The 27,238-nt window shown below is 44.4% G+C and overlaps 1 protein-coding gene across 4 annotated transcripts; it reads right to left on the bottom strand.

The window, feature by feature from the left end:
- On the bottom strand, window positions 1-24,226 carry TMEM45A (transmembrane protein 45A). Of its 4 annotated transcripts, none has more exons than XM_042789076.1 (6): window positions 24,065-24,226; window positions 11,097-11,306; window positions 8,658-8,744; window positions 7,734-7,918; window positions 5,387-5,532; window positions 1-3,973 (listed from the first exon to the last, which is right to left on the bottom strand). In XM_042789076.1, the coding sequence occupies exons 2-6, from the start codon at window positions 11,284-11,286 to the stop codon at window positions 3,880-3,882; spliced, it is 702 nt and encodes a 233-aa protein (XP_042645010.1). In that variant the 5' UTR covers window positions 11,287-11,306; window positions 24,065-24,226; the 3' UTR covers window positions 1-3,879. The 4 variants fall into 4 exon arrangements, with proteins under 4 accessions (XP_042645010.1, XP_042645008.1, XP_009970110.1 ...); XM_042789074.1 differs by having other exon boundaries at window positions 8,658-8,870; XM_009971808.3 differs by lacking the exon at window positions 24,065-24,226 and adding an exon at window positions 11,423-11,506 and having other exon boundaries at window positions 8,658-8,870.
- Window positions 24,227-27,238: the final 3,012 nt, after the last annotated feature.

Consider the following 27,238-nt stretch of genomic DNA (forward strand, 5'->3'; position numbering starts at 1 on the left):
ACATGACAGACCTCTTATATGAATAAATCATTTTTATTTAAATAAAATTACAGGCATATCTTGTCTATTATAAACTACCATATAGTTTTTCAAAGGCACCGATATTTAACAATAATTTAAATTTTCTTGAGAGCAGCTACCTTTTTCTGAGCGGCATTTGTAAACTTGTCAGACTTCTCTCCACTCATTCAACTCAAGCAAAATCTGTTACTAGCAAAATGCTGAAAATTGTACCTTTTGAGAAGAGTGGGTCAGGTATCTTGCGTAGCAAAAACCCACCCTGAAATGGGGTGTTTCTTTACTTTGTGGCACCAAAAAAACATCAGGCACAAAACCCCACTGTGATACTCACTCTGTGTGTACTGTAAGTTTTGAAAATTAAATCCAACATCTGTTTCTTTGAGGTTTCAGGATCTGTTTTTCCTTGCATTTCTTCGAGCTTAATAATGCAATGCCACCTTCTTTTATGTGAAGAGAGAGTTTTTGTGAGAAGCCTGCCCTACAGCTTTGTGTCACAGACTGCATCCGCCTCCAGGTTGGGCTTCTTTAAAGGCATCTTTTTGCTAAGCATGGTTGCACCAAAACCATCAGATGGGTCTGATGGACTTATTCCATCAATTGTCTGATCATCTACGGGAGATTCACAGCAGGGAGACAGAGGAAGTCATATGGGATACCTCTCAGCAGGCTGAGTCCTGCTCAGGTTTTCTCCCAAGAAAACGCACAGACCTACAGCCACTGCGGGATGTGGGTAAGGACCGGGCTGAGGCGGTCACAGGAGGAACCAGGCAGGCAGACGCTCCTCCGGCCGTCGCGTTTGGGTACTGGCACTTTTCTGTTTCTGAAAAAGCAGTTTTTTCAAAAGGAGAGTTTGCTAAGAATCTTCCACGTTCACAGCTCACTCAGGTTATTGAGTCCCATGAGGCTCACTTCGTCAACTGATTTTGGCTTATCACGACAGACTTTTGTAATAATCCCCAAACTCACTTTGATACATAACTATTGTCTTCACTGCCCAACACTGCAGAAGCTTTATAACCCAACCATGCTAACAGGAAAAAAACCCTGCCCTTTAAAAAAATCTCAAAAATTTAGAGACAAGAGTAATGTGGCGCAATGAAGGTAAGATTATAGCTGGGTGTAATGACACACTGCGTTTGGTCAATTTATTCCTGCTGAAATTAACAGGCAAGCTCCTCAGCAAGGCCGTGGAACCTCCTTCTGGCTTATGCCAACAGAAAATGTGATTTTAATGGAACCACGGTAATGAAACTCAAGTCGTAGATTTGCAGAACAGAGTAAATATCAATTAATTCAGAGTTTACAGTGAGACCACTGCAAAGCTGAGACACAGAGATATAAAAATGCCATACTGATACCTAGTTTACAAGAATGTCCTGAGACAGACTTCATTGAAGTTTGCCAAAATCTCCAAGACCCTTCAGAGAAAGGCACTGAAGAAGGGCAAATAATTATTAAGAAAAGTGGTGATCTTTGGTTATGCATCTGCAGTTTCCTGTTTTACATTTCTAAACATAAAAATGCCTGTAAGCCAACTATTCTTGCTTTCTGAAATAGATTCATCTGGATAATCTGACACCTGGTTACAAGTGTCACTTCACAATACAAGATAAAGATCTAAAATAATTTTTAAAAATTACCAACTGAAGTTTTCTAAAAGGACATAGCAAAGCTCATCCAGTTTGTCATGCTTTTCTTCCTGCTTAGGTTATCCCTTTAGTTTAGAGATACAGCACCTTAATATTTGTACAGTATTAAATGCAATTTATCAAGAAATGCAGTGAAGAAACTTGCATTGTTTCTGCCTATGAGGAGCAAAGTACTTTCTGAAGATCTCCTTCAGAATAAAGGACCTCACTGATTTTGGAAAGGCATTGGTAAGCCTGGTGGTCTAAAATTCGGAATTAACAGTATGTACAGCTAAGGAAAGTGGTCCTTGAAAAACAGAAGGTAAAATGTAGGTCCTAAAAATTAAGTGAATGTGCATTGTTGCATTGAAGGTGAAGGAGCTTTAGAAAAAGCCTTTAATTTTTTTCCTGAGTCCTGGGATCCCTTTGAGCTATAAACTATTTTATTGCTTGTCTTTTTAAGCAATCAGCTTACTGCAATTAATAATTTTATGCGACTTATTTTTTGGTTCTCACTGAAAAAAATATAGGGGAAACTCAAAAGTAGAGAGACCAAATCCTACAGCTCTTGTTCATCTACCTGAGTCCAGCTCTGCATTCCCTTAGGAGCATCTAAAACTATTCTAGTAGAAGGAATACACTTCTGCAGCACCAAACCCGACGCACTGGTACTACTTGAACAGAATTTGTTGTCCTGCACCAGCCTGTTTCTGAAAATAATTAGAAAATAATATTTTTTAGAAGGTGTTCTAAAAGGAAGGGCTGTTTTCCAGAACGATCACCTTACCCGGGACGGATACACCAAACGGCCCGTGGCCACCAGCGTGCGTCCTGTGCTCAGCCCTCTGGAGAGCAGAGCAGTGGCGCAGCAAGTGATCCCTCCTGCCCAGCTGCCCATGCAAGGCTTTCGAAAGATGTATTAGAGCCAGAGTGATGCTTCAGAAGTCCATCTTGTAGGGGAGGTGTGCTTATATACAACATCATTTTCTGATGTCTTTTGCCACATATCAGTTATTTCCCTTCTGTTGAGGGTGGAGATCATCCCAAGCAACACTGATCACTGGAGAGGGCACACTCTTTTTCACTGGATCATAACTTCAGTTTTAGTGGAGAAAATAAATACAGTGTAAAAAAAATATATATATATATATATTTTTTTTTAAGTCACTCACTGCTGTGGATAGCTGGGCATGGGAGCTGCTATGAAGGCAATATCTGCCTTCCCACAGCTCACCATGCAGCACTGCGCAGGCTGCCCAGCGCTTGCAGTGGCAACACAGGGAGAAGGATGCAAATCCATCTCATCCTGCCTGCAAATCAGCATTACCCGCTCCTGACCCAGGCGTGGGATCCAGTTGCACGTCTGCTATGAACCCTGATGAAATTCCACCAAATTTCACCAAAGGAAAGGAAATAACTTAGGGAAAAAAACTGGCCTTGTGGCCAGGCACTGCCCCACTGGACACCCCTCAGTCTTTCTGGAAAAGAAGTTGCTCCAGGCACCGAGGGAAAACAGTAACATCGCTGTCGTTTGAAGTCAAATGATAGCAAAGAGAATGGACTATCTAGGCATGAGAATGAATAGCTGAAATGCCTTGTGATCATCATACACCTCTTTGGTCCTACCAAGATTAATAGTGTCTCTACAGGAGAGAACATACTACACACTCTTCAAGGAAATGCTGAATGGGTTTGCAGTGAGTAGTTCTTTCCATTTAACATAAAGCCATGAGCAGAGACATGAAGGTCTTATGCAAGACAGATGCAAGACTCTGATTTTTTTTTTTATCTTGTTCTACTGTTTTTCCAGGTCTGCACAGTTATTTATGCACAGTTACTTGCAGGGCAACAAACACGCTTATTTGGACACCTTAATTATGGAAATTTAACAGTCCATCCAGCAGCAGCTGGAAAACATTTTGCTTAGCTTTTAATGAGGCAAACACAGAGACTTCATCATGCCACCTCATCCAGTCCAAGTCTGTCTAATATTAGTCTGATTTTCTTTGAAGCATGTGATAAGCAAGGTACTAGTGCAACCACCACAAATCGATACCACACTTACCCTTTGCAAATAAAGACGTAACTGTGTAGATGCAGACAGTACTTGGGGGATGATATTTGCATAACAAGTTGTAGTAAAGAATGAATAACATGGCAAACAAATCTAGAAATGAGGTATCAATTAGCTGAACAGTATAACGGGTAAACTAGTCAAGTTATATCCATACTACATTTCATCTTCTGACTCCTGATCTCTCTCGGATGTTTTCAGTAAACCCATTTCCATGGACTGGGACTGTTTAACCTTTGAACGAACTGCCCTGGAAAAAACAGCACAAAAAAAAAGAGAGTTGTCTGTAGTAACAAAAAGGCTCATCTGGCCATTTTTACACAGAAAAAAACTGTTTAACTCTTTCATCTCATTGGGGAATTAGGATGATTGATTTATGAAGAACTGAAGTTAGCCACTGTAGAAGACATCTTAAAGAGAGGTGGTGATTTCAAGCAGAATCTGGGCAGAATTTAACCCTAGGTCTTAATTGTAGATACCAGTATTTTAGCATGAGTGAGCGCTATACAATGCGAGCGTGTACTGTGACATTAGTAAGTGCTGCCTTTAACAATACCACCTGTATGTACTGCTTGTAAGAGCCTGCTCCTGTGGACACATCTAAGAGCGCACACCTTAAGCAAACCTCAGCGTAACATCTAGAAAGTTCAGCGTTGTGCGGGTACAAGACCAATAACTGTGTTCTCTTGGAGGAGTACTACAAAGCTGTGAAGAAGAGGGCTCCTGGCCAACCTCCGCACAGACGGGAGCTCTGCACAGCACGCCGTGGTCAGCCGGAGGGGCTTGTCTGATGCTGCAGCAGCCCTTGTTCCCAGCCTCAGGAGGGACGTGAGGTTGCTGTCACCTTCTCTATAGTTGCCAACCTTTACATAACAAACCAGTTAGCCAGCCTTGAGATGCTGTGCCTTTTGGACTGAGGTCCAAAAATACATGGCACCTCCTTGGCACAGAGCAAGACTGCAAGAACTACGTATGGCAAAGCGTGATTAAGTAGGGTCATTAGCATGGTAGGGGTAAAACGAGGGGTGAGAAGCATGTTTGGGACAGTGCAGGAAAAGACTTGTTAAGGTCATGTGGGTAGAAGGTGATCACATATGGCAGAATCAGGCTCATTTTTACAACCAAGTTAACTCTGCATTTGGATTTTTGTCGGAATTAGCACTGGGCAGCAAGGAAAAGGTCTAACTTTATAAATGAAGGGATGAAACTAGATGAAAGAGAAATCAGGTCTAATCACAGGAAATTGCTAGCAATGAAACTTGTCCAATAACCTTCAAATTTAAGTCATGAAGTCTGCTGACTAAGCCACTTGGAATTAGTAGATATGAGCACTGGGAGAGAAGATGTTGTAGGAAAAAATGGTCTCTCCTCCTTGTAACCTTTTATGTACTTACGAATGTGGAAGAGTAACAAGAAGAGCTCATTTTATGTGAAAAGCATTATACCGTCAGAGCTGTACTTTATGAATGTTTTTCCCCTTTCTACTGAAGCAATGAGTCACATTGTCTTCATTGATTAGCAATGTCTATTGTTATTTTACCTGGCAAGACAATTAATTACTTTGTGGAAAGCTTTTGATTTGTCAGTGAAACTTTTCTAAAATAAAGCTCCTGCTAGACTAAATAGACAGTTCTCCGAAATTTTAAAGTTTCAAGTAACTTACCAGCTGACGATTGTGTAATTCACTGCAAGTATAAGAAAAGCAAAGGCGTAATGCCAGCAATAGCACATGGTCAGGAACATCATATTAGTATGATCCGTCTGATTCCACTCTGGACTCCCATTTGGAGGATAAAGCACAAAACCAATCTGTAATAAAATAAAAGATATTTAGCAAACATCATTCGATGAGTATCCTATGCCATCTCACGTATTATGCTACCTATCACAAGGCAGACATTTCATTTTCTTTTAGTGCTGACTATTTCTGTTATTATTATTAAGAACAGTTTTGCAGTCACACTCAGATGTGATGGATCAATTTACACGGTTCTGTGCAGAAATGCCTTTCAAGATGCAGAGCCAGCCCCAGAGATCCCCTGCCCTTGCCCAGAGAATTAGGGAGCTAGCCCAGCAAGTTCTGCAACAATCACAATTATGTCCTGTAAGGAAAGGGACTGATGCTCAGCCACATATGGTCTGAACTGCAAACATGGCACCAACCAGAAAACCTGCCCGGCCATTTGCAGTGACTCGCTTCTTCACAACAGCATCTGGGAATGTGTTACATGGCTCAGAAGATGAACAATAAATTAATAAAGGCAAGCCATATGTGTCTTTCTTCTGGGCCACCCAGGGAAAAGGTCAGGTTTAGAAATTACATAAAAATGAAGCTTTCTCACCCAAGGCTAGAAGTTCATACGAAATACATAGCTGATTTGTTTCTTCAGAGCTGGGAAAGATCAAATTCATGTTAATGAATAAACTGGGAAACTAGTAATCCCGGGGCTACACAAAGGTCTGCGTGACAAGCACTGGTCCTCTGTACTGCCTAATACTCTTCAAAGTCACCACTCAGCAGTTTAGCTGAGAATTTAGGAGCTGGGAAGAGGAGGAGAGGAAGGAGGAGGGGAGGAGTACATTTTGAATTTCCATGCAGAGAATTCAATGAATGAGGGTGTTGATGATGCAGAAGGAATGTCCCTTTACCTTTTACAAATTTGTCACATTGCAGCCAGTATGTGGTTTTCAGACGCACATACAGTTGAAGTCTGATGTGGGTGTGAAAAAAGCCACACTTAAATCTCTTGTATTTTTAGTTGTTCAATTTTTTACTTTGAAACAAAATGCACATTGTCTCCAGAGACAAAGAAATAACTTGTTCTAAAATTAGACTAGGCAGACAAAGAGAATAAATGGTTGCATCTAATTCCTCTTATGTAAAGCTTCTTAAATCACCAAGGAAACATTTACAAACAAGAAGATAAAACACCAAGTACTGTAGCACCAGGTTCTCGAGTTCACTTATAGAAAAATACTGCTGTTTTGGAGGTCTGTCTTCTTGCCAGAGTAAGTATTTAAATATTTGATTTGGTGCTGAGTGTCCAGTTCTCCTAAGGAACAACAAACGTTTTTATTAATCGTGTCTGGCCAGCTTATAAAAAAGGGAAGCCAGTCTAGACATGACGGAAAGAAAAATCACTGGAGTGACCTCAGTTCTCCACTATAAGGTGAAACACATCAGCACTAGTGCTCCTATGTCTACGTTACAAGATCACAGCGATTCATTAAATTCTCTCTCTGGTTTGACAGCAGAGAAAGGGTCTCTATCAAATATCTATTAATTGGATAGAATCACAAGTAAGTGAAGGCATGGCAGCTACATTTTGAAGAGTCCTTTTGGGACCCGCATCCCTGAAATATAAAAGTTTGGGCTGTTACTTCTTCTGCTCAATTTCCAAACACTGGAAAAGCAGGAGGCGTTACATCACTCAATCTCTTAACATGAATCAGGTGCTCAAATACCTTTTAAACCTAGGTTGCCACTGCTGAAATGCTCTTCAGAAAGCAGAAAGAGGCAGCCAACACGAAAGATAATTTGCACCTTGGTTCCTCTTCACGCAGTGTCAATGGGTGCATTGCCTCACCCCTCCAGCACTCCTCTGGGCATTTGCTCACTCCCCTGGCAGCTCACATTGGGGACTGTCTTCATAAAGAACAGCATATATTGCTGGGCTGTAAAATCACTCCCATTTGGCTGGCAAACTTTGAACAGGATGTTACAGAGATCAGAGGGGATGTTCAATAACAAGGGAGAGCTCAACAAAACCACCTCAGCTTTTGTATTGATTCAAATAAAAGACACTAGAAGTAAAACAGCTTCTTCATCTGTAAAACAGATATCATAAATACTTTTGTCTCTTTAAAGGAACACTAAGAGTGCATTGTTTTTGGAGTCCTTTGAGGTCTGTGATTAAAGGGCATATTATATCACCTGTGAAACAACTGCAAAGGCGTAAATGTCTAATTTTGATGAAGGAAGAAATTCCTAAGGTGGAAAAGTGACCTACCTGCCAGAACCAGCTGCCTTGTAATATGCAGAGACTTGTACGGAGCATCTCTAGCACAATACTGCCGCGGAAGAAAACTTCCAAAAATATGCAAATAGCAGCTCCAAAGATAGCAAATAGCAGTAACTGATGGACATGAACATCCAGCATGGCTCTCCCATGAAGATGGTAGCAAAAGAGAAAACCTGGAATAAATTGATCCGTTTAAAGTGTTTTCTTCCCTTGTAATCTCCCTGCACCTGCTTTTAGAAAACAGTGAACATTTAGCATTTCTTTTTATGCCAATATCACCTTCTCAGCTGAACTGAGAGTAATTTTTTAAGACTGATGCCAATGTATTGTATACTCCCACTCTTGAGCTCAGACCAGGAAATTGCTTGGGAAGCTGCAGGTTTGTCACCTTTCGTTTAAAACACGTTTACAAAAAGTCTCGTTCATCCATCTCTGCAGAGTAGCAAGATATATGCTATGACATATACCATGTGTACAGAAAACATAAATTGAGTGTGTCTCCAGTGTGATTCCAACGTGTGATTGCTCTCCAGGTAAATGCATTCACACTGGCTTTAGCTAACAAGTTGCGTACCATGTCAGTGCATACATTGACACACGTGACCGAGCTGCTGAGCACTTACCCAAAACAGACTTGTGCTGATATTTTTATAACATTTCTGTTGCTATCTGAGCCAGTTAGGAAAGCACAGATGCACCTTTACAACGGGTGATTGTGATCTGGGCTGCTGTGCAGGCAAACCCTCGGCAGTTTAAGGAGGTCCAAGACCGATCTTTTTAAAACATTTCTGGGAGTTAAACACCCAGCTCCCGTAGGCTCATCCTCTAAGGCTGATTTGAGATTCCTGGACCAAAGACTGATTACCCCTCTGCAAGTTTCATGCACACCTCTGCAGGGAGAGGTAAACCAACCTTCAATAAACACTGCCAAGGAAAGCATCATCCTGTCCATGGCCACTGGCAATGCGTTGGTCCCATGAGCCACGATGTCAACCAACCCTGAAATGCCATAGAAGAGGTACATGGTGGCATGTTGCCAGTTCATCAAGTGATCCCAGTGCTTTTCCTCATAATTATACAACTTCAGGTGAGGTCCATCGGGAACAAACTGCTCAGCCACCATTCCTGTGCATGAAGTGAGAAGTATAACTATTTGTCCTGGCACTTAAGGTAGAGACTGATGATAAATCTTTATGCAAACAATAGAGGCAACAATATATCCCTACGCAGCATAACACCAGACAATTTGGGGTTTAGTCTGACTGCCTGAGAACTGCTCTGGATGACTGTTATGTCTTGCTGTCTTCTGCCCAGTTCAGCCATTCCCAATAAAGTTTTTAACATGTTGTCCAAATTCAAGTGAAAATGCAGAGGCCTCAAATATATTAATTTTATATAAATTTTCAATAAAATAGGCAGTGGGTGAAGGAGAGATGAAATAAGTTGCTTTGCTGAGGGAAAGACCACAGAGTGAGCTCAAGCATATATTAAGCATCACATAATCCAGAGAGGAGAAAGCCAGAGGAAATCAGGCTTCAGCTCCACTCCTGGTGGGACTATTTGCATCTTGAAGTTTCCAGCAGTGAAAATGGAGACAGCTATTCTGTGCTGCTTTTTTTTTTAAAAAAAAAAAAAAAAAAAACAAACCAATTGCTATTGTAGTAGTCCTCTGACTGAATTTTTCAGCTGCCTTTCCTAGTGGTTCAAACATGAGTATAACACATGCTGAAGTCCCCAAAAGAAAGATTTACCATTTCATTTGCCTTCAATATGCAGGATGGCAGAGTTCAGACTCTTAATTCAAAGGGGATTTTTCCCATAAAGCCATAAAAGGAAATCCCTCCACCATGCAGAGTTATTAAAAGTCCCATGAGAACATATACTGAGTTAGTATTTGAATTGCTGCTCCACCGCCTCCCTTACCTTGGCCCCTTGGTGTCTTGCTAACTAGCTGCAGTACTCCAGCAAGGGGAAAGCTGCTTTTAGATACTTTATATGATCAATGAAGTTTAGGAAGGGTTTAAAATACGTTATGTTTTTAAAACGTTAAAGTTAATTATATTGTTTATAAAGCATGGGCCAGCATCCTGCTGTATAAGTAGGTATGCTGCAGAGCAAATGCAGTATTTTTTCACCTTTATTTCAAGTTTTCCTAACACAGAAACAGCAGGTTTTACTCCTGCTGCTGCTTTTACTGTTTGTCTTTGATAGGCTTTTGTGTCCACATTTTTGACTGGAATTAAAATTACCATACATTAAAATACTAGCTTTTTGTTTCAGAGTGAAAATAAAGACACTAGACGAGTGTTTTAGCTGCCCAACTACCTCTAGACACCAGTTGGGAGATTTGTAGGAAAGATGTCCCCACTCACACCTCAAAATGAATGCTATTATTTAGATTTTTATAATTTTTTTAAGGCATATCAAAGCATATGTTGTACAAAAAGCATCACTTCAATGCTGATGCATCTTAAGTGATACAACTTCCAGAGGGGAAGGAAAAGCAAGAACAAGATTTTGGCACAGCCTGCACATTGATTAGAAACCAGGCAACTCTGAGCATCTCAAGAAGCGTAGATAGATAGAATCTAAAAATCCTGAAAATTAAGAGCCTTTTCAACTTGAAAGCCACATGTGCTGAGCTTCTAAGGTCCCCTGTTATTTAGCTTATTTATTCTATAAAGGTGATTTGCTAACATACAGCCTGCAGGAATGTAAACAAGAACTAGGCACTTCCAGTCTCTGCACAGCTCACTAAACCGTCTCTATATTTGTACCCAGGCCAGTCCACAACAAAAGGAGAAACAGCCGCCCTCCCCCCCTCCCCCCCACACTATTGCAATAGTCCTGCAGCAATAAGATCTGGAGTTCCATCTTTCTTTGCCAATATTTTAATTTTTTATTTACCTTAATGAAGAACCATCTGCATTTACATATTTTATCAATAACTCAGTGGAGTCTACTGACATCTGAGACAGCTGGATTCAGAATAGAAAAGCAATGCCCCCATTGCTCGGGCTCCTAGTCTGCATGTGAAAGCCTCTTGCCTAAATATCTTATCTCCCTCCCTGCAGTGATGAACAGCGTATGAGGGCTTGGATGGACCATCTGTGAAGTAGTCAGGAGACATTAAAGAAGCCCCAGAAGAGCACTATGGAGGGAAACCATGTTGCAGTCTTAGTTACGTAATAAATAGCAGTAGCCCCACTAGTTCTTAGATTCATGGTATTTAGAGGACAAAATACCAAAACACAGTGAGATATGGTTTATCAGAGAACAAATTTTTAAAAAAATAAAAAGGGTTAAAAAGCACAGCTTTTTTGTTGTCTGTCCCAAGCCCACCTTACTTACCAATCAGGGCAAAGACAGCTTTGATGATCCCCTCAACAAACTCCAGGCGCTGAAATCCTGCCCTGGAACCAAGGTAGCAAACGTTCTTGTTTTTTCGACAGGCGTACTTCAGTGGATACTTCACTGACCACCACAAGCCAAAAAGAAGGAAAAAGCTTCCAGGGAGGGCATGCCCTTTGAAATTGCCCATGGTTTTCTGCTAGGCGATACCTGAAGGTGAAACAAATGCAGATCAACTGTGGGAATAGTAGGAGAATTCTGTGGGTTATAATTTTCAAGCATCTCCTTGCATTGATCAAAAGGGTGTCACTGAATTAAGTACTCACACTTTATTCAAAAATAAATTTGGGTAATTATCTTCCCTAGCTGTTCAAAACATCCAGTCAGTCTCCTCAGTTTCATAGCTTTGCAGAACAAGAGACCCAAATGGAAAGCAGCTGACCTGAAATGCAGAGCTGGCAGTTGGCAAGTTAAGAGAAAAAAAGCCATAGTACACTATGTCATGCTGTTGAAGTTGTAACAGCAACAGAGAGAACATGAATAATCACAATTTGGTTCTTTCACCTTTAGAGAGGTTTTTATGTTTCTGTACTCCACAAACAGAAATCAAGACAATACCTGACTGAAGGAAAAATTAATTATGTACAGATCCAGCGGGTAACTACTTACTAATAAATTTTGTTTTGCATTTCAATCCAGATGTCTCATTATGATTTACAAACATCAAGCCATTCTCAATATTTGATAGGTGAATTATGCACCCACAACTAGATACAAATTATCAATTACAACAAGTGCACTGAGTAATAAGGTTATTAGTTGGTCAGTGTTATACAGCCATTTAAAAGCAGTGCCATTTATAGTACGTAGTAATTCTGGTCATCATCCCAATTTTTAGGAGAGTCGGCTTATCTCCAATAGCTTCTTCATTAAAATGACAGTTCTAACATTGAAATGCAGTTTTTCTTTAAGTTGTTACAAACTGAGTTGTTGTGCATCATCACTCAAAGGCATACTAAATCTTTGCACAGGCAACAGTCAAGAATAACCACTTTAGAAATATTGGCAATCTGTACTTTCTGTTATTATCATTGCTGACTTAAAAATCTGATTGCCACACTACACTGGAGCCATCTGGTTATGAATAGAACATAGAGGTTCTGGTATATTTTTCTTTTCCGTAAGTATTTCCTATGGTCAGCTCTGCATAAGAAGTTTTAAACTGTGGCTTGTGGGCCATAGAGTACTTGCAGATGGTTCACGTAATGCTGTCTAGTCACGTAGCATAAGCCCTCTCCTATTTCTGGAGGCAAAACTCCACCGAAAGCATTAGGGGTTTTTTAAATTTTTTTCAGAAGAGAAACTTTTCCACATGTACAGGTCCTGAAGCTGCCATAAGACTATTACCCAACTGCCTGAGGAGAGGTGACCTATATAGCCACAAAGGAGAAGAAAAAAAAAATACCACTCTTCATGCATAGCATGAGGCAGGCTGTGATTTAAACAGGGATGCTGAAGAGGATACTGCCCCCACAGCCTGTCCCCCTCCTCTTCCAGAGCCACTTTCTCCCACTATAAGAGCCGCAGAAGGGGAGGGGTGAGCTTTAACAGCTTTCCCTGGGCAAAACTCCCCTTAGCGAATTTCTAGGGAAGTACTAATGGAGTACAAGAAACTGGTACTCGTTGCCCAAGCGAGCCCATTTCTGGATGTGTCCTCGCACGTACTGCCAGTGCTGGGAAGGGACGCGTGCCGAGATGGCTGCACCGAGCCCGGGGCAGGCTCCCGGGGACGCGGTGCCTGCCAGGCAGGAGGCAGCCAAGGCGGGAACGAGGGACGTGCCTAGCTACTCTTGCGAAACGTAAAGGGCTCCATTTGGGATTTCTGCTGTGTGGGGAAGGGCTCCTGTGTGCCCTCTGCCTCCTGTCAAGGAGAGGAGCGAGGGTGCCATGCTCAGAGCTGTTGTGGGGGGCTTTGCCTTGCCCCCCCGGCCGGGCGGCCGCTCGGATCAGAGCAGGAAAAGCCGTGAGGAGGAGCGAGCAGCGGCAGGCCCAGCCACCAGGATGGGGATTTCGGCCACCTGCATCCATCTCTTCTCACAAAATGCTGAATTAACCTCTAAGCCTCCTTGGAGCTGAGCACGACAGTGGTGCCAAATCCTCCTGCTTGTGAGCTGAGCATCTCTGATCCTGGCCCAGGGCGGGGTGGGCAGGGCAGGAGGACAAGGTGACAGCTGAGGGTCCAAGTGTTGGGAGAGCCTTCCTCTTCCTCCTCTGCCTCCCCCACCACCCTTAAAGTCCTACTGGGTTGATGCGTGCGTGTTTTATTTGCAGGTGAGGAAAGTACTGCTCACCCTCGAGCAGCCTACAGCGCAGCCGGGTTCTCAGTGGTGCAGCTGCGGGGGCTCAGCCCCACAGGTTAGATCCAGCCCCTGTGGTCCCGCAGAACAGGTACCTCATTTCAGGACATCTTTAGGTCAAAGAATTTGACCAGCTTGTTAACCACTGCCAGCACTCATTGTGCCATTAGTTGCCTCAAAATGGGCAGTACTAACAGGAGCTGACATTTTAGACAGTTGCCTAAACTTTGCTTTAAACTTTGAACTACTCCTGCTTTGAAAGCCTTAATTTCTGGTTCTTCTAAAACTCGCTGGCCTGAAAGGCACTGCTGTCTTTTTGGACATGTTGGTTTTTCACCTTCTTTGAATGAAAGGAAGAAGGAAGAAGTGAGGAGTGGCCTTTCCTCACCATATATCTGATCTCACTGAATACCATTCATTAGAAAGACTTTATTCATTAGATATTTTATTATTCACCACAGGTACATAGCACTCCAAATGGAAAGATTTACCCTGCACGCCACATCAAAGAGAGATACTGGATTAAAAAGGTAAATTAAACCTATGAAAAGTCTCCCTCTAGGAGAGTACAGCTGCGGTGAGAGTCACATGAAGAACAGTGTGCTAATGTCATCTGTAGTGCACAGTATACAAAACTTCAAAAGTAATTCTCAATCTGTAAATTCACACCTGGGTTATCTAGAGCTCTAATCACTGCAGGATTTTTCTGCCCTAAATCTGGGTAATCCATCAAGATACTCTCTTTAAAAGTATTTTTTGCCTTTCAAAACAAGGGAAAAGATGACTGATATAGCAGGTACTGCTGTTTATCCAATATAAACAAAACAGAACCAGAAAAATTGATTTTTTGTTATAAGCAATACTATCATGCATTATCAGCTTTAGAGGGTGTAAACTTCAGTTCGAATTCATTCAAAGATGTTGGGGAATATTTGTAGGATTTCTATAGAAAGAGACACGTCAGATCTGCCAGACAGCTGTTGTGGCAGGCCTCTGGAACACTGAAACTCAACAGAATTAGTTTCAGAAAGGAGTTATATGAATTATACTTCAAATCCTTCGTAAACTTTAAAACATCATGATAGAGCTTTGAACTGATTAAACTTCCCAACTCAATAATTTTCTCCTATTAGGCCTGAGGGTTTATCTCAGTGAGGCTAGAATTCAACTGCCACCACTCCCAGTTTTGATGTGACTGAAAAGCTTTGCCTGCAAGTAAACCAGGTGATATTGCACAGTTTGTGGGCTTAGTATGGCACTGAGGACGCGGTGAGGATAAGCAGAGCCTCCCCTGCAGGAAGATCACTGTGGGGTCAGGAGGTGGATCTGGGAGGTGTGAGGCAGGGGTGCAATGGGGGTGGAAGGAGAGGAGGACAAGTTGGCAGGCTGTGCTTTGGCATCCGTCCTGTGCAGCCCAGGAGAAAGCAGCTTCTTCTGCACAGCTCGGGAGCCAGCTAGTTTTAGTATCTCAGGTGCTATTGGCTGGACAAATATGGCATCAGCATGTTATGACAATACTTAATAAATCTGAGGGTTTATTTTTTACAGAGCCTTATCCCATAAGCTGGCAAACAAATCACTGGAGGACTGATATTGCAAGATGTGCAAATTCCAGATCCTCTTCCACCCTTGGTGATTTCAAGGCCAGGGGTGCTGGCAGAGTCAGTTATTTCCAACAGCCACAGCCACATTCTTGGCAGCAAACCTTCCTTGCTGCCCACTACCTTCCTTAAAGCAGATCATCCTCCAGAGATGCAGAGAGAACCCTGAGGCTGCCCCACAGCCGGGTGCAGTGAGGTCTGGGTTCAGCCATGTGGGGTCTGCCCGTGCTCCCTCCACTGCCCCCCAAAGCCACCCACTCACACCAGGTGCTACACACGTACCTGGAGCCGGGGACCTGCTCACACAACCCTATTCCTGACCAGTTCCTGCTCCTAACCCTGCCAGGCAAAGCCAGGGGTGCCGGTACCTACAGGAGGAACGCAGGCAGCTGGCATCACCAGGCTGCAGCCCTTGCCATGGATGACAGGGCTTGGTTTTCCAGCCAGCACACACAGACTCCCTGACCATTGCTGATCGAATCGGCCCTGTTACCTGCCGCGTGCACCCCCAGGATCCCTGCAGGCTCACCCAGCTTTTCGTGTCTCCATCCTGAAGCCTCACCACCCAGGACCCTTCCACCACCAGCAACCACGGGGCCACAGCAGTGAGGGCACCAGCAAAGCAAATTTTGGACTCTGGCAAAGCAAATTTTGGACTCTACCTGGGAGGAGCTCCCTCCCCACTGACTGCCAGGGCTGCCAACCTGAGCAGTGTACCCAGGAACCAGCAGACAAGATGCATTCTCCAGCCCAGATTTGGGCTTTCCATAGCAAGTACTCCTCAAAAATCCACTCTTGGGAGGGTGTGGGGCACACCAGGAGGGGAAGATGCTGTCAGGGTTCAAGGGTGCCCATGAGCCTTATTTGGCTCATCCAGCCTCACCCAGGAACCACACCCCAGCACCCCCATCCAGGGGGGCAGGTGGGAAAGGAGAGGAAGAGCAAAGGCAGTTTCCAAGTGAGCATTCAGGAGAAGGTATGCCTTTTTGTGGACATTAAAAGCTGCCATTTTAGCCTGAAAATTATCTTACCTTGGTGGAAGAATGAAAGGCAGGTAAGAATAGACTTACATGGTTGATTTAAACGTCTTCTAACTTTTTCAGGAGGGACATTTCATAAGATTTACTGGTTTGATTCCTGATCTCTTGAGGACACCCAAGCAGGGACTAAAGCAAGACTTGCAGGTGGTATGGAACAACTAGCTATATTACCTGGTTACTCAGACTCACTTCTTGAAGGAGTAATTAGTTTTCCTTTTTTCCCCTTCTCCCCCCCCCCAAAAAAAAAAAAGAAACAAACAAACAAAAAAGCAAACAAAAACCAAAACAAAACAAAAAACAAACAAACGAACAAACAAAGCCAAGGGCTTAGGCAGCGTAACCTGTGTTGGGTGGGGACGCAAATGACAGCTGAGCCAGAGCTAACCCTGCAGCAGGCAGCTTCCCTTCCCTGCATGTTCTTCTGCCACAGCGGTATGCCTTGCAATTTCCTGTGTTTATCAAGCTCTGGGGGATGTTAAAGAGGACAGTCAACCAGAAACATTTTTTTTTTTTTCCAGAAATGACACAAGTTATGAGGCCACAATCTCACTCTGCTGCTATGCATTCATTTCTGCTACAGAGCCTTAGGATAACAGAAGTTAAAACAGAAGCTCGAACATTAGCAAAGTTACTGCAATGGTAAAAAAGAAGTGTTATTTTTCTCCCATACACTAGATTAGGAAACAAGGATGTGGAGTTTACGATATTTGATACAAAATCTTTATTTATCCATGACAGTCACAGAGATCAATCAGGTCAGTAAGAATAATGCAGCTAAATAAGAGAAGGAAATAACACATTTGTAAGCACTTTCTAATCAGTGCACAAGATGTGATTATACAGTTTCTACCAAAAACTGGAATCCAGCAAAGTTAAATGCATCTAAGACACAGAAAATCACAGACATTTACTTCACTATCAGTTTCCTACTTGCAGTTAAAGATGTATTCACAAGGCAAGTGCCTTTTATGCTGCAGCCATTAAATTGTAAACATCACAGAGAGCCACACTAATCTGAAAAACAATGTCTGCTGTAATTACTTTGTTCGCTAAATGCAGTAATGATTCCATGTCATGACTAAAAGTGTTTCAGCAACTACAGCCCCACATTTCCAGATGAGATCACTGCTCTCATGTTAAGGAAATACTCAGCTGGCACCTATAGCTACTTCAGAATTAATCTGGAACTGTGTATGCTAATGAAAGCAGGACTCAAGACTTCTTGAAATGCTAAAAAATTACAGTTCAGCCTTGATATTTTTGGCTTAAGGGTGTGGGAGATAAAGATCTTCAGGTCAAAAAAAAAAAAAAAAGTAATGAACAGGCATCTCTGAAGCCTGTAAGAGAAGAATCAACCCTTGATAAAATATTCAGGCCTACAAGACAGGGATGAAAAACAAAAATCCCAAGGAGGTAACAACCAGAAATCTATATACTGGCCTTAGAAAGGAGAAAGAGTCTCCAAGACACAATCTCTCACAGTGCTGAATTTGGCCCCACAACTTGAACTTCTCTGTTTTTTCCAGTGCCTTGCATCTGTCAACAACTCCTCCTTCCCAGATACTTGTCCTTCTCAGCCCTTTGAGTGCTCTTCACTGTGTGTTTTCATCTCTCGTGACCCTCAGTTTTCTGGCTTTCTTTCCTTTTTCTGTGTGCATCTGCTGACTCTGTCTCTGCTCCCATAGCCGAGCAGGCTATCTCCAGGGGTTATCCAGGGACAATAAACACTCCATAATAATCTTACCATTGGCTCTTGATATCAGAGCAGCTGCTAGTCTGTGGATATTAATTTTTTGCTCTTCAGGACTGCCAATTTGGAGCCTTTTATTCAGATCACCACAGGTTCATAAAACCATACATACACAAAAAAATAAATGTTATAATTGCATGGGATACAGGAGAGTAATTTTTTCCTGTGAAAGATTCATAGTTTCTCTATTGTCCATAAAACCTGGTATTTCCTAGCACTGCCTGAAATAAAGGGTAAAATAGCATGGGCATGTGAGTAAACTATTGCAGGTATGAGAGTGCTACCTCCCATGGGGAGTATGTTTGGCTTCAGCCACCACAGCCACTTCCTGGCCCTCGGGAGCCTGGAGGTAGCCGCTACCTCCCGTGGGGTGATCTTCCAGCTGTCCCCTCTGCAAAGCAACGGTTCCCTTCCCTGCAGAGGGTCACAGCAGACTGCTGCCCTCAAAGCAAAGTGCTGCCAACGCACAGCTCCTCCCAGCACCTCAGACTCCAGCAAGGTTTTGGTTGTGTGCAGCAGCAGCCGAGCGCTGCCGGACAGACGTCGCGGTGGAAGGACGTGCTGCGACATCCCACTGCTGTGCTGAGGCAGCTCTTCACTGGCATCCAAAACTGGCTCCCCTTCCCAGTCCACCTGGCACTGAGCTCAGTTCCTAATGCTTCCATTTTGACCTGAATTGTGCCTGCTAGTGAAATTCCTGTATGTTTTCTTTTTTAAAAGTGAATTCCTTTTATAATCTTTAAAACAGTCAGAGTGACTTCAGTAAACAACTTCTGCAGGACCCTGGCTATTCCTGAAGGTCCACGGTCAAGCAGAGGTCACACTACCAGTAAGAAGATTGCTCCCTGGGTACTCTACCAAAACCAGTTTTGTAGGGTATAATCCCTGGCCGCTCCTTGTAGTTCCAGATATGCTCACCTACATGTTCTCTGCTTCCTGATAGACATGCTAGGAAAATGTCAAGAGATCAAAAGTTTTTATATCAACTGATGATTTGTTTCTCAAAGACTAGCTCTGGAGAGGAAATGAAATAAAATATGATTTGGTTTCTGTTAGCATCACTTTTAGCATCACCTCCCCTTACAGCATCTTCACAAGGGCTTTGGTGGAAGGATCTAGTAAAACAGCTGACAGGACCACTGGATTATCACAAATATTTGTAATAAGTACTAATGACAAACTGGGCTGTGAAAGATCCTGCATTTGACACTTACAGACTGTTGGAAGTTGCTGCACTTGTTATTTATGTTTCCAAATACTTCTTGAAGACAAGAAGACACAACCCAAAAGAAGCAGGGGGTCTACTGAGAAAACTCAATGTCTGAGTGGTCTGAAATGGTATTGTCTGCCTGCAAGGAAGCCAAGTCTGAAAGTGAGGAATTCTGTTCTTGGAGAAGGACAGATTTTCAGATATGAAGGACAGGGCTTGTTGACTTCAATACGATTTATAATTCTTCAGCTACAAGGGTTGCTCCCTTACTGTAACTACCAGTGACTGTGCTGGAAAAGCATTAAGATTACTCTTCATTATGTACGATACCAGATACCGGGGTGACTGAAGCCTTTGAATGAGAAACTGGAATATTGCAAAGAGGACCCTGTTTTAAAGAATTGCCAAACACTAACCAAGTATAGTAAGCAGAAGTGTCATGCTGTGCTGTGCATACTAGTAAGCTTTCATCTTAAGGTTAGTCTCGAGTTGACAAAAACGGGAAGGGATCTCATCTCAACAAATGCAAAAGAATTAATAAGTCCTTGATGGTGTTTATAGGAAGGACTTGGGTTTCTTACCGAAAAATCGCAAACATGCTCAGTTAGCCAATGTGATGCTTATGACAGCTCATACCCGGGCAAAAAGCAGGTGACGCTTGCAAGAGATTAACTTCTCCTGTCCCCTGATAGGAAGGAGACTGGAAAACAGGGGCAATTGTGTCCAGAGTATTGGCTTCTAGTGGGAAACTGTGCTGCATTTTGCTGTCTCCTCCTGCTGAAATCCAGCTACTTGTTCTTGAATCTCTGACTTCTGAAGTTATTCAGTTAAGTGATTTGTAACCTTCAGCCACCCTGTCTGTCTGTGGAGTACAGTTAGGTAGTGTAAGCCCTCAGTGCTCTTACATGGCAAACAAAGTGATTCAAAAGAAATGTTTAGATCTCATGGATCTGGATGCTATAACCAACAATATGAGTGCTTGGGGCTTGCCACATTGTGTTGTGTTAAGAAGAAGAAAAAAAAAAGATAAAAAGCTTTCTTGTCAGTAATTTTCATAAAGCCATGCAACAGAGCAGGTGGGATTTGCACGTAGAGCTTTGCCTTGGCTGACTTGCCTTTGTACTTGGAAGTTTTATCTGCAGTCTTGTAGGTCAAGATCAGGGTGCTTGAGATACTGCTTGACACAAGCATGACCGAATACACTGCCTCTACCAACTGTTGCTTGGGGGAAACACATGCTCAACAGCAGAAAGCTGTGTGGATCAAAAAAAGAAAGAGAAACACTAATGAATAAATGGGAGCATTGGCAAGGCAGTCTGTAACATTGATAACAGCTGGGAGAAACGGCTGTCTGAGCCCAGCTAGAGAAATCAAAACGCATCAGAGAAACAGGCATGGTTCCTCTTTACAGGACCACCCCATAGTCAGCTAGTGTTAGTGCAACATTAGCAGAAACTGAAAAGCCCTCGCATAATCCAGGGCTACAGTTTCAGCAGCTTCAGTTCCTCCTCCCCCTCAGACAGAATTAACAGAGGGAGCAAGAGTAATGCCATGGAGTAGAAGCTTTGTAATTCAATCAGATCACTGGCTGCAGCAAGGGGCTGTATCCTCTTCCAAAACCACTGGTGTTACAGATGCTATGCTCTGCATCTTATAAATGTCTCAGGTGCAAGGTTGTGTGGAGGCAAGAGTTTTAGGGATTTAGCTCAGATAGCATCTTTACTGGTGACACAGACAGTGGGATTGAGCGCGCCCTCAGCAAGTTTGCCAGTGACACCAAGCTGTGTGGTGTGGTGACACACTGGAGGGAAGGGATGCCATCCAGAGGGACCTGGACAGGATTGAGAGGTGGGCCCAGGCAAACTTCATGAAGTTCAACAAGGCCGAGCACAAGGTCCTGCACATGGGTCAGGGCAATCCCAGGCACAAATACAGGCTGGGTGAGGAGTGGCTGGAAAGCAGCCCCAAGGAGAAGGACTTGGGGGTATTAGTGGATGGAAAACTGACTGTGAGCCAGCAATGTGCACTCGCAGCCCAGAAAACCAACCGCGTCCTGGGCTGCAGCAAGAGCAGTGTGGCCAGCAGGTCGAGGGAGGGGATTCTCCCCCTCTACTCCGCTCTCATGAGACCCCCCCTGCAGTGCTGGGTCCAGCGCTGGGGCCCCCAGCATAAGAAGGACACGGACCTGCTCGAGTGGGTCCAGAGGAGGCCACGAAGATGCTCAGGGGGCTGGAGCAGCTCCCCTGTGAGGCCAGGCTGAGAGAGTTGGGGTTGTTCAGCCTGGAGAAGAGAAGGCTCCAGGGAGACATTATAGCGGCCTGCCAGTGCTCACAGGGGGCTACAGGGAAGGTGGGGAGGGACTCTTTGTCAGGGACTGTAGTGATAGGATGAGGGGTAATGGTTTTAAGCTGAAAGAGGGTAGATTTAGATTAGCTATAAGGAAGAAATTCTTTCCTGTGAGGGTGGTGAGGCATTGGTACAGGGTGCTGTCTTGGTTTGGGCTGAAATAGAGTTAATATTCCTTTTCAGGGACTAGATGAGTGCTGTGTTTTGGATTTAGCTTTGGGTTTGGTATGGGGAAAATGCTGATAGCACACTGGTGTTTTCAGCTGCTACCGAGACTTCAAGGACTCTCCGACTCCCCATGTCCTGCCCGTGCACAAGAAACAGGGAGGGAGCATGGACAGAGCACCAGACCCAAACTGGCCAGTGAAATATTCCATATCATGGAACGTCATGCTCACTATATAGAGGAGGGGTGGTTGGGAAGGAGCTCTCTCTCTCTCTCTCTCCCTTCTGGGATTGCGATTGTGGGATCTTGGTATCTCGGGGTCGCTGGCCGGGAACGGGCTGGGGATTGGTTAGTGGGTGGTGAGCAATTACGCTGTACATTGCCTGTTTATATATTTCTTTTTGTTTTCCCCCCATCATCGTTATTGTTCTCATTTTATTGCCATTATTAAACTGTTCTTATCTCAGCCTGCCAGTCTCCCTTCACCCCTCTAATCCCCTCCCCCATTCCCAGGTGGGGAGGGGGAAGGGAGGGTGATTAGCTGCAGGGGTTGGTTGCCAATCAGGCCCAAACCACGACAGGTGCCCAGAGCAGCTGTGGCTGCCCCCTCCCTGGAAGGGCTCAAGGCCGGGTTGGACGGGGCTTGGAGCAACCTGGTCTGGTGGAAGGTGTCCCTGCCCGTGGCAGGGAGGTTGGAACTAGATGATCTTCAAGGTCCCTTCCAAACCAAATCATTCTATGTTTCTATGATTAAAATGTTATAGCAGGCTGTGATTTAGGCATAAATTGATTAGAAGAGACTTAAGTCTCCTTTTTATCTTCTGGAGCAAAAAGAAATGCTACTACTCAAGGTCTGGCTCATGCTGCATGGTAAGACAGGAGTGCCACAGTAGAGTGGCACTCTACTAAAAAGTAAGATATTTCAAAAACAATGTTTCATTATTTAATCCCTGGGTTTAGGAACTTGCCTTGCTCATAGGTAGGAAGAGATGATCAAAAAGACTACTCCTTCCAACTGCAAGTTAGCATGAATGTGTTTGGTCACATCTAAGAAATAGATTAGGAGTCAGGTGACAAGAGTTTTGTCACTGAGAAGTCTTGATTCATGTATGCCTTCAGACTGGAAACAAAAGGCTCATTTTTGTGCTGTTGCACTGGCCACTTGCAGTACTGAGTAAAAATATGTTTCTAGGCAGATTTGGTGTGCAAATAAAGAGTAAACAGAGAGCGGTTTGCCTAAACACAGGCATAATTATTCAAGCCACTCCTCAAGGTTCATTTGACTTTTCTTCCCCAGCAGTTATTTCTACACACACTCCCCACAACTGAGAGAAATCTGTTTGGTTTACCGAGCTCCATTTGTAAAGAGAAAAATACAGGAAAAGCTCACATAAGTAACCCTGAAAAGCGGTGAAAGACATCTGAGTGAACTTCAGAAAGGTAACTTGAGAGACAGTGATGAATTTGCATCTAAAATGGATATTGAATACATTCCTTTTACAACTTACAAGTTCCTTATGGTACGATATATGACATAATTTAAAGAGGTCTACAGAAACAGTAATATAAGGTGATGGAAAGGAAGTTATATGTACTGTAGAAATCACAAATCATAGGTATGTAAATGCATAGTATTCATTAAATATTCAGTTTAAAAAAGAAGAAGCATAAATACTTTGGTTTTAAGTACTCCAGTTCCTAAGCTCTGAAATTTCAGAAAGCCCATTAACAGAAAGATAATAAAATGTTTGATATCATGTCAAGTATTAAGTACTACTAGAAGAGCAGAGTATGATTTATTGCTGAAAAACGGAAACAAAATGGAACATATGCAGGGACTGAAAGTGGATTTCTAAGGGTTATTCTGTTTTGAAATAGAATAGAGAGCCTGAGATAATCTAATTTTACGGTTTTTCTCATATAGCAAGTAGTCAAGGCTACATTTAAATTCTCTTGATTTTGCCTGGCAATTCAAGTTTGGACATACATCTCCTTTTGAGATATCCAAGAAGGAGGGAGTGGGGAAGAAAAAAAAAAAAAAAATCACACAAGAAACTTAAAACTAAACCGAACGTTTTATTCACATCCCTAACACTTAATCCCCGCTTTGTCTAACGGTCCAGAGCCACCGCTGCAAAAACTCTCGCACAGGGGGTAAAACACTCCGGCTGCCTGCAAGGGCTACTGAGGTCTTTTACCACCAGCAGCAGCCTCCGCGCTTTCGCGTTTCTGGTTTAAAAGTCCCGTCCGCGCTTTTTACCTCGGGAGTCCCCGTCGCCGCCCGCCCCCCCCCCCCCCCCCCCCCCCAACCCCCCGGTCCCCCCGCTATGGACAAGGCAAACATGGAGTAGCTGTTGTCCTTTCACTCGGGAACATTAAACACCCCCCGCCCCGCCTTCACCCCGCGCTGCCCGCTCTGCGCGGGGGCGCAGCCTGCGCGGGGGCCACCCCCAGCCTGTCCCGCACCCGGGGCCCGGGGGGAGCCGGGCTGCCCTTACCTACGCCTCCCTTCTCCCTCGCAGCCTCTTCCTCCGCCTGCCCTCGCCCCCTCCGGGGGCTTTCACCGCCGGCCCGGGCCAGCCCCGCGGCCGCGGAACCCTCCAGCTGCGGCCGCCGGAGGAGGATGCGCCGCGGCTGCCCCAGATGTTCGCGGCGCGGCCGCCCAGATGTTCCCCTGGCGGCCCCCCGGGGGGGGGGGGGGGGGGCGGGCGGTTTCCTCCCCGCCTGGCCGGGGAGGACCCGGGGCAGAGCCAAATAAAAGGGGCTCGGGAAAAGCGAGGCTTCCGCGGGGCCCCGGCGCTGCCCCGGCGCCCGTCCCCCCGCTCCTGCCCCGCTCCCCGGGTGAAGCGGCCGGCAGCGGGGCTCACGGCCGAAGGTAGCGGTTCCCACTAGCCCGGCAAAAGTAGAAAAAGCAGGGAGGCTTTCTGACACACAAGCCCTCCTTTGATCGCTGCATACAGCACGGGCTTTTTTTTTACTTGCCCTCACCGCCCGCCCCCCCCCCCACACACTTCCCCACCCTACCCCGTGGTTTTCTCCACGAAAATGAGCACCCGTGGCTGTAGTTCCTGTAATTCCGCAGGAATGTATGGCAGAGCCCTGAATCCAAAAGAAGAATGTCTAAAAATAAAATTGAAGGGCTGAAGACACAGTTTTCTTTGCAAATGTCACACGGTAGTAAACGGCGTTGGTGACACCACTGAATCATTCACAGTGTAATGAAAGGCATCTTATACTGCACCACCATCAGACAGCAGAGAGCACCAATGAAATCCTCAAATCTGACATAATGAAGAAATCCTCCCTTGAGGTGTTAGTCAAGAGGTTCTGATAATTGGGTTTTTGAAGCTCTTCTAAACTATACCAGAAGCCTCCCTGACCCCTTCTCCCCCTGTCAGCATCAAGCTCTTGTGTTGCCAACCCCCCCTGTGGCTGTCGGAACAGCCAAGCAGAGGTGCAGCTCTCCCCACCAGCTAGTCATCACTTGGACTAAATTCTGAGACCTCCCCAAGTCCCCTAATTTAAGATTTCTGCTTTTCAGGAACTGAAAGATTTTCGCTGTGGGAAATTTATGAATGAAATTAACTCCATGTAAAGATGAAAACTTATATCAACAGTGCATATCTGTTTGACACTTTGTCACCCTCGGTTATCTTGTCAGACAGCTCTGTCCATGACTGTCTCTTCAGTATAAAGCGACACTTTCACTACCAGATAAATAGAACTCCAGCAAATACCCTCCAGCATCTGGCAAGCAGATCCCTTTGCAGGTTGGGTGATGTAATGAGTACAGAGAAAAAGGCGAGTAATAATTTCCAGAAGGACCACCTCTCTGTAAACAGTGTTTCAGAAATCTAACCTCTGTGGCAGCTGCTCCCCTTTCCTGGTCTGACTGATGACTTCTGCAATTTTTTTTAGGTGGCAGAATGCATCTCACCTAATGGCATTAATTCCTACCTAATAGATATCCTTCTGTTGCAGAAGAGTTTTCAGTTAGACTGAGCTAAACCAGTCAATGAAACTGATAACTGTAGTTACCTCATCTATTTACCACTAGTTTGGTGTGTTTGTCTTGGCAGTAGAGCAAAAATCACTTCCTGGGATTCCTCACTTCCATCCATACTTAAGATGACTGAAAAGTGATTCTAAGTAACGATTAGTGTCTCCAATGTCAAAAACTCCAATTAGCATCCAAGAAACCCAGCAGGGATTCTGCACTTCTACAAGGACCATTGCAGTGTGCATTAAAGTAACCACAGAGAAGTGCATGCATAGAATATTCTATAAAACTATTAGAGACTACAGAAACAACAAAGCATCCTTTGCAATTTTTTACCAAAGGTCAACAAGAGGCCAACAGCACTGCTATATTCAGTAAGGTTCAGATCTTCCTTCATTTTAATCTTATTTTTTTTTACCTTATTCCAGAGTTAGGAAATTAATTGACCGTACGTGTTCCCAATCTCTCTACCCCCTCCCCCCAGCTGTGCAAGGGATGGGGCTTACAGTCAGTCTGGCGTTCCTACCTTCTCAAAGTGGGGGGGACTCTTCACATTCTTTCTCCTGCTCCATGTGGCTCCCCTCTCAATGGAGACAGTACTCCATGAACCTTCTCTAGACCGAGTCCTCCCACGGGATGCAGCCATTCCCATGCTGATCTGGCGTGGGTCCCCCACGCATGTTCCAGTCCTCCCAGTGCCAAACTACAACAGCGGGGGGCTGCTTCTCCCCTCAGAGTCCCAGTCTCCTTTAAGCACAGACACCTGTCCTGGTGTGGGCTCCTCCACAGGCCTCTGCTCCACCGTGGACCTCCGTGGGCAGCAGCATGGGGACATCCCTGCCGTCTCACCATGGGAAACAGGGGTCTCTGCCCTAGTGCACCTTCCCCGCCTTCCTCCTCCTTCCTTCCACTGACCTCGGTGTTTGCATTGGTGTCCTTAGCCCCTCCTCAAAAATCCCAGCCCCCTCTCAGGTTCCTTTTCTTAAACACATTATCACAGAGGTGCAGCCACCGTTGCTGATGGGCTCGGCCTTAGTGCAGAGGCAGCTCTGACTTGAAGCCGAGGAGCTTTCCAGAAGCTTCTCACAGGGGGCCACCGCTGTAGCCTCCTCCCCCACTACCAAAAACCCCGCCACCCACTCAAACCCAGCACAGGCCTTTGCTGCTCTTACCTTGACTTGCTGCATTCGTACCAACCTGCCTCCTGAGGAGGCTGCCTGGCCTCTAGCACGGTTATAGAGTGGAGACGTGCAAGACTGTGGCCCTGCACAGCCAGGGAGGGGCTGAAGCTAACCATGGACCCTCAGGACATGTGTCTGTGCGAAAAATGAAGTGAGATGTCTATCTGCTCCCTTGGACACTTCAAGTCCAAGATGTGCTGTTTGTAGGTATCTCTGTAGCACCAGATCCAATTTACAGCTGATGAAGGGTAGCATATAAATGTAGCTGACACAGATGAAATAATTGATCTCCAGAGTGCCCAGAAAGTTAAACAAATAATCCTGGCTTTGAAAAGTTTATGCAACAGTTGAACAAAGAGCAAATACATGCATTGGCTATGCCTTGAGGAAAAGCAAACATTGACATTCTGTTTTCAATACAACTTGTAACAAGCAAAATAAATAAAAAGTGAATTTGAATACAAAGATCCATCTTTCAACAGTCTGATTTT

This window comes from Tyto alba, unplaced genomic scaffold, assembly GCF_018691265.1.
Source record: "Tyto alba isolate M040663 unplaced genomic scaffold, T.alba_DEE_v4.0 Super-Scaffold_14, whole genome shotgun sequence".
NCBI classification, from domain to species: domain Eukaryota; kingdom Metazoa; phylum Chordata; class Aves; order Strigiformes; family Tytonidae; genus Tyto; species Tyto alba.